At 38.2% G+C, this 9135-nt stretch overlaps 2 protein-coding genes across 2 annotated transcripts in view; both read left to right on the top strand.

The window, feature by feature from the left end:
- Nucleotides 1-9135, top strand: part of LOC119426796 (cadherin-10) — a 67573-nt gene that overhangs the window by 18186 nt on the left and 40252 nt on the right. The gene's annotated exons all lie outside the window — the stretch shown is intronic.
- LOC119426519 (cadherin-6) lies at nucleotides 262-7858 on the top strand. Its single transcript, XM_037694083.1, has 3 exons — nucleotides 262-316; nucleotides 365-616; nucleotides 7304-7858. Exons 1-3 carry the CDS (start codon nucleotides 262-264, stop codon nucleotides 7792-7794), a joined length of 798 nt encoding a protein of 265 aa, XP_037550011.1. The 3' UTR covers nucleotides 7795-7858.

Below are 9135 nucleotides of genomic sequence, written 5' to 3'. Positions count from 1 at the left end.
TACAAAATTCACAGCGCCATCTAATGACCTGGCATGGTAACTACAGCAGATTCGGGAGGGCGGGGGGGAATCCTCCGCATGCACATAAACCCAAATCCGTCCATGTCAATGCAAATCTTTTCCTCTAATTAACATACGAAAAAAACTACAATTCCCCTCATCGTGTCCGTGTAAATAGGGCCTAAGCAGGTTTAATCTGGGTTACTGTGGCCAAACCATTGGCAATTAACATGCCAGTTTCATTTTCATTTTTTTGCCTTTATGGCACCTGTCACAGTGGAAAGAGGAGAAGAAGTAAAGATGATGGTTTTCTCATGTGAAATCATTTAGCCAACAAGCTTTGTCCATGTGCATCTTTCCACAGACAACACTGCCAACATCCTGACGAGAAGGGGGGGATTCAGCCGGCGGGAGATGAGCATGTACTTCCTCCCTGTCGTGATCTCTGACAACGATTACCCCATTCAGAGCAGTACCAGTACATTGATCGTGCGCGTGTGTGCTTGTGACAGTCGTGGAAACATGCAGTCATGCAATCCTGAGGTCCTGCCCTTTTCAGATGGTCTCACAACTGGAGCTCTTGTGGCCATACTTCTCTGTGTCATTATTCTGCTCAGTAAGTACCCTCACATGAGACCAAGTGCATGGACTTCTATATAACTGTGTCAGTTTGAACCATGATGTCATTCTGTTCGTGTCTATTTTGTTTATCAACAGATGTGACATCACCTTACAGCAACAACTTTCATTTTAAAGTTCCAAACATATAAAACAACAAAGCCAATATATTTACTATAGTCTTATAAAATATATTGCTTTTGTGGTTTTAAATGTTTTGAACTTTAAAATACAATAGTACAAGGCATTAAGATCGTTTAATAGTTGTAAAAATGTTTACAAAGGTTTAGACAGTCCAGCAAAAACAAAGCAAGCGTTATCAAATTATTTTAAGACTCTAAAGTTAAAAAACAAAATTTTAGCCTCTAGTTCACCAAATGATTTCCAATATATTTTGATGTAGCTTTAAATGTTGAACACGTTGTTATTGTTTTCTAGCTTTTAAGTTGGACAGTTTCATATGTTGCCATTCATTGTTGCACTGGTGGTTGGAAAACTTTAGAATGTTTGACAAGTGACACTGCAGGATACAGCAATGAACTATAGAAATAACATTTATAAAATAAAATTAAAAAATGTTTTAAAAATATCACCATAAACTTGTAGGAATGTGCCACGGTGACACATGTTGGGGCAATGTAGGCATTTATTTTACATTTTAATATTCTTTAAAACAAATATGTGTCTGAGCAAATCATTTATTTTATTATCTGTTGCGGTTATTGCTTCTTGTCAATAGAGGGCACTGATCTGATCGCAAAGGACAGAAGAAAGTCTGTTCACAGACATAACAAAGAAGCAATTCAATTTAGTTTATTTACTGTATATAGCACAAATCACAACAAAAGTTAAAATACATTTACATAAATAAAAATTAAATTAAAATAGTCCTCACTACTTTGCTGTTCGACTTTCACAGAGTCGATATTTCGCGGTTTTTCAAAGTAAGATTGGACATGACGCACAATTGGCTGACTGAGGGAAGAGCCCCATGAGCGGCATGGATTATTTATTTAAAATACAATTATTATAAATTACTTTAGCACCTGCTGCACCTGTGTGCAGCCCACAGGAGCATGGAGAAACTCCCTCCTGCAGCATGCAGGATCTCTGCTCTCTGCCAGCAATTACACCGGAGAAGTGGGCATGGCAGAGAGCGCTGGCAGAGAGCAGAGGTCATGACATGCTGGGCTCTTTTAGAGCATATAATTTAGAAACAGTGTTTAGAATATCGCAAAAATGTGGGAAGGGTTTAAAATGCCCATATATATATATATATATATATATATATATATATATATATATATATATGTGTGTATGTGTGTGTGTGTGTATGTATATATGTATATATGTATATGTACTAAAATAAACTACTACTTACCAGTCACGGCTTGTATCAATGTGCTAAGAGGGCTAAGCCCTCCCTCCTGGCATTTACAATAAAAATGTTAAAATAAACAACTTAAAAATAACAACTTAAAAATAAATACATTTTAGAAATAATGTCACATTTTGTTATATTTACAACAAAACTGGTGTCAAACCGCCTGGGGAAAATCCCAGGGTCGTTCCAAAGGGCTAAATTCTGACAGCCCCTTTCTGTTACTGTTCCGTCATGGTTCAGAATGACTGACAGATGTCTGGCCACGCCCCCTCTGTTTTCAGCTCATTGGGGCTAATTTTGTTCAGCCCAGGGTCCACCCACAGCCACAGGATTCATCCAATGAGGCTAGATGTACAATTACGTGCCTCAGCGCAAGTGTATGTGGGCGTGGTTTGGCGTAGACTGAGTAGACGCAATGGCAAGCAATATTAGCATAAACAAGGTGGATTATTTAATCAATAATCCCTTTTCCTTAATGTCTATTGAGGAAAAACTGGAGGTGAAGAGGTTGGGGCTGAACAGATGAGGATATTCAAATCCATCAAAGAGAAAACCGTGCTGTGTAACGTGCTGAACTTGGCCGGATACGAACTCAGCTCGGTCCAAATAATATCAACCTGTCAGTTTGTTTTTATTTTTCTTATAGTTCACTCTGTGTTGTTTTTAATGACCAGAAGACGAGTGTTGAACTGAATGATGTTTAATCTGCGTAAAAACAAAACGTGCACTGGTCAGAATCATCGCAGCGGCTCCTGACCATTCTTCTCATTGATGGACCTGCTGTACAATACACGTGCAACAAACCCCTGTCTAAACGGGAACTTATACACGCACAATTTTGGAGTTATAGCGCCCCCTGGTGGAAAGTCCACGAGCCGCCACTGCTACTTACTACTACTACTCCTTGTACTACTTTCCTTGCTTCACGTTTTTTTCACTTATCACGGAGGTAGGGCTGGGAACTGAACCCCCGCAATAAACGAGGGATTGCTGTAGTAACATTATTTATCTGAACAGTAGACACAAGGCAGCATCATATTTCGCAATGGCATCAGACATAATAGCACACTTGATTGATTTGTGCGTTTAACATTTGTCTCCTTATTTCATTACAACCTCCATAACAGATTGATTGATATTGCATTAAAAAAAAAGATAAATAAATGCTGCATTCAAAATAAAATATTTGAAAATCAGTTTGTCATTTTTTAACTGACAATTACACAATATAGCTTCTATTGCCTTGGTGGCAGTTAGCAACAATTTTAGTATTTATATATTTTTTTCCAGTTTGGTAAAATAATCATATATCTTGTTCATGTTGTCATGCTTTGGATACATTCAGTATACAATATAAATCAGTTAAGAACAGAAAGTACATTTAATTTCAAAGGTAAATATTAACATTTCAGATGTTAGAGAAAGATTTTAAAGATGAATTCTTAAAATCCACCGATATGTTGCAGTACCTTGACATGGAGATTTCTGTGTGGAAGACAAACCAGTGGCACATCTCTGGTTATCTATCCACTCATTGTTTCACACAGGAACTTGCTCAGTATGTGCTGTTCTTTAGTATTATTACTAAATAATATGATCATAGTTATGAAGTATTGTGTGAGAGAGAATACAAACTGAATAACAATAACAGCACATATGATGTTTTAAAGAAGTGACCCTTCTTTACAGTCTGCCACACCAAATCTTATCACTGCAAACAGTAAGCTGAATAAAAGCTGCCAACCATCTGAACTTAGTAAAATATTACTGAAAAGATGCCTTTCTACCACTCTGCCAGCAGTTTATTAATTCAATGAATAATCCTAAGTGCATTAGCACATTGATACAAAGAGATGTCACTCTTAAACTGCAACATATCACAGTAATGATAATGAAAGACTTGAGTGCGTCACAAGTGAAGGCTATTCAACAAATCATCAATAAAAAGCTGAGGAAAAAAAAACAATACAATGACAGAATACAATGCAATTCATTATTTATTTTTTCCCCTCTGGGAACTTTTGTTGACGACGTGCAGACACTGTAAAGTTGTCAGAAAACTTTACCTTTGTGTTCAGAGTAGTGGTTTGTGGCTTTATCTGCTATTAAACATGTTCAGCAAGGAGCTCACTTTAGCTCTTCAGAGCTTTTACTCACGCTAAAACAGTTAATAATGAGTTTTATTTGTTTTTATATATCTGCTGACATCTTCAAACTGTATTAACCTTCTGAGTTGTACACCTATCTGGTCATTACAAACAAAGAGTTTGCACAAACGTGCTTTGCGAATTCTTAACAAACACAAAACTTATGACTATATTGAGCTACATTGTGGCAATCTGTCACTATTCACATGATGTGTACTAGAAAAAAATAAATAAAAAAATAATATATATATATATAAAAAGTTTAACTGAACAAGGGGGAAATCAGTCATAGCATATTAAACTTCAGTCCTACAAGACAAAAAATAAATAATTTGTGCCATACTTTTTAACAAATGACACATAGAGTTTCAAATACTTTGTTTAATGAGTGTTGCATTGGTGAACATAACAAAAAACAAACAAATAAAAAAATAAAAACACTAACACAGGACATGCCTATTTTAAATATTGTGTCCTAAAATATAGGAGCAATAAGCCAATACATTAGAGATGTCCAACAACGTTCAGTCAGGTCATCTGGATGGTTTTTGTTGTTGCTGAGACGTTTCGTCCTTCATCCAATGGACTTCTTCAGTCTGAAGAGTCCACCAAACCAAACTGAATCCCCAAACTGCTCACTTCCAGAGTGGGGAAAAAAAAAAAAGTTTGTGGTGATAAGATGGTTTCTGGTGGCTACCCTGTCCCCTATCACCTCCTCTAAAGCTGACCAGAATTTATACCTGGATTAATGGGCATGAACTTTGGTGTTTTGAACCACTATGGCATGGTCTACCTTAGAGGAGTTGACGGGGGAGAGGACAGGCCCCAGAGACCATCTTATCACCAGCAAACTGATTTTTTACACTCTGAGAGTAAGCTGTTTGTGAGATTCAGTTTGGTTTGGTGGCCTCCTCAGACTGAAGAAGTCCTTCGGATGAAGTCAAGTCAAGTCAGATTTATTTATAGAGCACATTTAAAACAGAAACTGGTACCTAAGTGCTTGAAGGATGAAATGTCTCAGCAACAAAATAAACCGTCCAGATGACCTGACCGGACATTGTTGGATTTATACCTGGATTAATGACTATGGACTTTGACATTAGAGATGTGTTCATAACACTTTTTTTTTATGTCACTGCATGACATGCTCTGTAGGGAAAGATTGTCTCTCACAGTGATGTCATTAAAGAACAGTCAAGTTGCCTTTAAGTTGTTTTATATGGACCATTTTGTTGATGCTTGTTATATACAAATGCATAAACATCAAAGTCCATGCTCAATAATCCAGGTATACAGTACAATCCAATCCAAGTTTGTCTCCAACATGCTGGCGAGTCCCAGAAGCCGCAGGTGGCCTGCAATTCTCACAAATTGCTTCCATCCTACGGTTTAACTTGTAAATCAGCTGATTTTGAGTATTCAAAGCATAAACCAAACCTTCACACAGACTTGACAGTTTTGCCATTGCCAAAAGTAATGCTGTCGTCTTCCTTAATAGCCAATAACAGGAATCCACCAATGCCAGACAGCAGAAACCCTGCTATCATAAATCCAATTATATAGGTCTTCGGTGTCCTCCCGAGACAGAACGGAAAGACACATCAGCTCCCAATCCATGACGTATCCTGCCACATGAGTCACAAAGGGGAATGAGGGCTCTCCACGACCCTGTCTCTCTGTTCAAAATATTTTGTTGATTGCATTGAAAGTCCAGCTGACCAGATCCATACAGTAGTTTTAGTTTCGGAAGATGTGCAACAGGAGCTCTGATACACAGACAGAGAGCAGAATAAAAGCAGAAGGAGAACGTGCGAGGAAGAGGCGGCGTCCGCTTCGCACAAGAGCGAGTGCAGAAAGATAATGACAAGATAATTACCCAGCAACCAGTAATTAGTTGCTTCAATGACAGTTTACCAACCTAAAATGACTGGTTCACATTGTTTTAGGTCTCTGTTACTAGCATAGCTTAACTATCTAGCATAATAATTTGTTAGAAAAACTGAAATGTAAGTTATGTAGTATTGTAGAAAAATAACTGGTATGACACGAGTATCTTACCATTACCATTTACCATTTCATCCATCACCAATGGTATGGAGTATCTTATAATGTACATGTAAAGTTCCTGCCAAAGACTGAACAACAAAAAAAGTATTGTATATTTAAAATATAAGTCCTATTCAACATTAGCATATTTGTGTGTTCATTCATTTAACCCTAAGCCTTATTTCCATGTGTTTAACCAACTTTATGTTTTTCTGCTACCATATTGTTTTGGAGTTTGGTGTTTTTTGGAACATATCAAATTTTCTGAAATTGCAAAGTAGTCCAGGAAAGAGCAGCTTTTCTTCCATCTGCTTGCCTTTAAATCCAAATTTCCAGATCTGTGTCTGGTTCTGGGCATATCTCCATGGGCATATAGAGTGTGCTGAATGTGATGCTCTTCTCTATAACAAAATATCAGAACATTTGCTCATTATCTGACATTTTGCATCTTTTGACCTCCTTTTGACTCCAACATAAAACACATTCAGTTAGAATGGCTAGACTTTATTCCTTCCAGGCGTTCATAATATCTAAAGCGCCAGACACACATGCTCATAAAGAACAGTCATTCTCAAACCCATCCAACCCTTGCTGAAGACGTATCAATTAACACTCAGTTGAAGGCAAACACAGAGCAACTCTACGTGTTGTGAGGACAAGGAAAGAAAGCAGAATTGAAAGTAGTGCAGGTGAAAGTTTTGTGCTAAGGTAAACAAAAGAACATTTTCTCTTAAAGAATCATCCATTTATTAAAAATTGTGCAACCGCATCGAAGAACGTGCTCACTCTGCAATCTCAGGTCTTTTACCCCTGAGATGAAATATGAAGATGCTTGTTGAAGAGTATAAAATGGGATCCTCCAACCACTGTACATTTTATAAAGTGAATGTGCCATTCAGGAGAAAAAGGCTAGAAAAAGCTTTTTCACTGAATCTTTAATAATATGAGGTGAACCCCTGAGGCAGAGTTAGGGATTTGTCACTGGTAGCAAATGTGTCTCCCCCTTCTGCCTTTTTGCTCCCCTTTCTTAATGCATGACACATGTTAGCAGACACACGTCTTATGCTGCACTCTCCCTCTTTGCTTCCCCCCACTGTTTTTTGTGCAGTGATCGTGGTGCTGTTCGCTGCCCTGAGGAGACAGAGGAAGAAGGAACCTCTGATCATCTCCAAAGAGGATGTCAGAGACAATGTTGTAAGCTACAACGATGAAGGGGGAGGAGAGGAGGACACCCAGGCCTTTGATATAGGCACGCTGCGCAACCCGGAGGTGATGGATGCTAACAAGCTTCGCAGGGACATCATACCCGAAATGCTGTTTCCCTTTCGAAGGACATCACCGATAAAGGATAACACAGATGTGAGAGACTTCATAAATGGGAGGCTTCAGGACAACGACTCAGACCCAACAGCACCACCTTATGACTCCCTGGCAACATATGCGTATGAGGGCAGCGGTTCGTTGGCAGAATCTCTTAGTTCACTGGAGTCTGCTGCTACTGAAGGGGACCAGGAATATGATTATCTCAGCAACTGGGGACCACACTTTAAAAAGTTGGCAGAGATGTACATAGGGAGGAGTCCTGATAGAGAGACCTAGACAAAGCCATCCGTCTCTCTTTTGCCAAAATCATTTTTAGTGTCTGTTTATTTAGCCAGACAGTTTTATTGTCTAGTTAGTTGACTGGCCAGCTAGCTGACTGTCTGTCTCTCTATCAAGCTATCTGTTTGTCTAATTTACTAGCTAAACTGCTGGTAACTGGTTGTCTTTTTGACCCACATACATGCACAAGCACGTGCCCTCACAACAATCTGTTTATTCAAATGGATGCTGAAAAGGAAGACTTGAACGGAACTGAATTTTCCTAACAATGGAGACACATTTAAATCTTAACGTTTTCACTGTTTTTTGGTCATAATCATTAAAGATGCCTTTAAATTTTAGGATTTTTGTGAACAATAGTGTGAATAATGTGTTTTGTAATAACTTGAAAGATAGTAATATTGTATACTATCAGTGTTCAGTGGTACTGGCTTGGTTCGGGTGGGAAAGGGAAGGAGTACAGTGGCTTTTACAACCAACTCCATTAAATACTGTAATTGTACAGAGTGTTTTTAATGATAGACATCATATACTATTTGATATCTGTTTGACAAGCAATGTTCATGTGAATGGTTGGTGCAGTTTATTTGTCAAACTGTGAATTCATTTCTTGATATAGGTGTAATATGTATACCGGAAAGTGTAAGTTGTAGGAAACCATCATACACTGCTTTCATGTTATTCAAATGCTAAGTCACATTGTTTTATATTTATATTTTTATACTTATTTTTAATAATAAAATTAATTTAAAAATGGCCAGTTAACTTTTCACTTTTCTATTTAGGAATATGCTATTCATAAAAAAAAAAAAAAAGTTAAATCTGTGCAAACAAAAACAATATATATATATATATATTGCACATTTGAAATTGTTCCACCTACAATTATCAGTCAATACATATTTGGTTTATTGAAAAGTGCATGGGCAGCAGAGTGGCACAACTGGTAGAGCTGCTGCCTCTCAGCGAGAAGGCTGCTGGCTCAAATCCCAGTCTGGGGGCCTTTTTGGGTGGGGTTTGCATGTTCTCTCCGTGCATGCGTGGGTTTTCTCCAGGTGCTCTGGTTTCTTCCCACAGGCCATAACATGCATGTTAGGCTGATTGGTAACTCTAAATTGTCCCTAGGTGTGAGTGAGAGAATGAATGTTTTTTTTTTTTTTGTCGCGTTTGTCTCTATGTGTCTCTGTGATGGACTGTAGACCTGTCCAGGGTGTTCCCCGCCTCTTGCACAGTGATTGCTGGACATGGGCACCACTGACCCCCGTGACCCTGAAAGGAAGAAGCAGGTTAAAATAATGGATGGATGGATGGATGGATGGATGGATGGCTGGATGGATG

Source organism: Nematolebias whitei, chromosome 20 (genome assembly GCF_014905685.2).
Source record: "Nematolebias whitei isolate Nwh7 chromosome 20, NemWhi1, whole genome shotgun sequence".
Classification (NCBI taxonomy): domain Eukaryota; kingdom Metazoa; phylum Chordata; class Actinopteri; order Cyprinodontiformes; family Rivulidae; genus Nematolebias; species Nematolebias whitei.
Note: the sequence above shows the minus strand (reverse complement) of the source record. Positions and strands in the feature narration are given on the sequence as shown.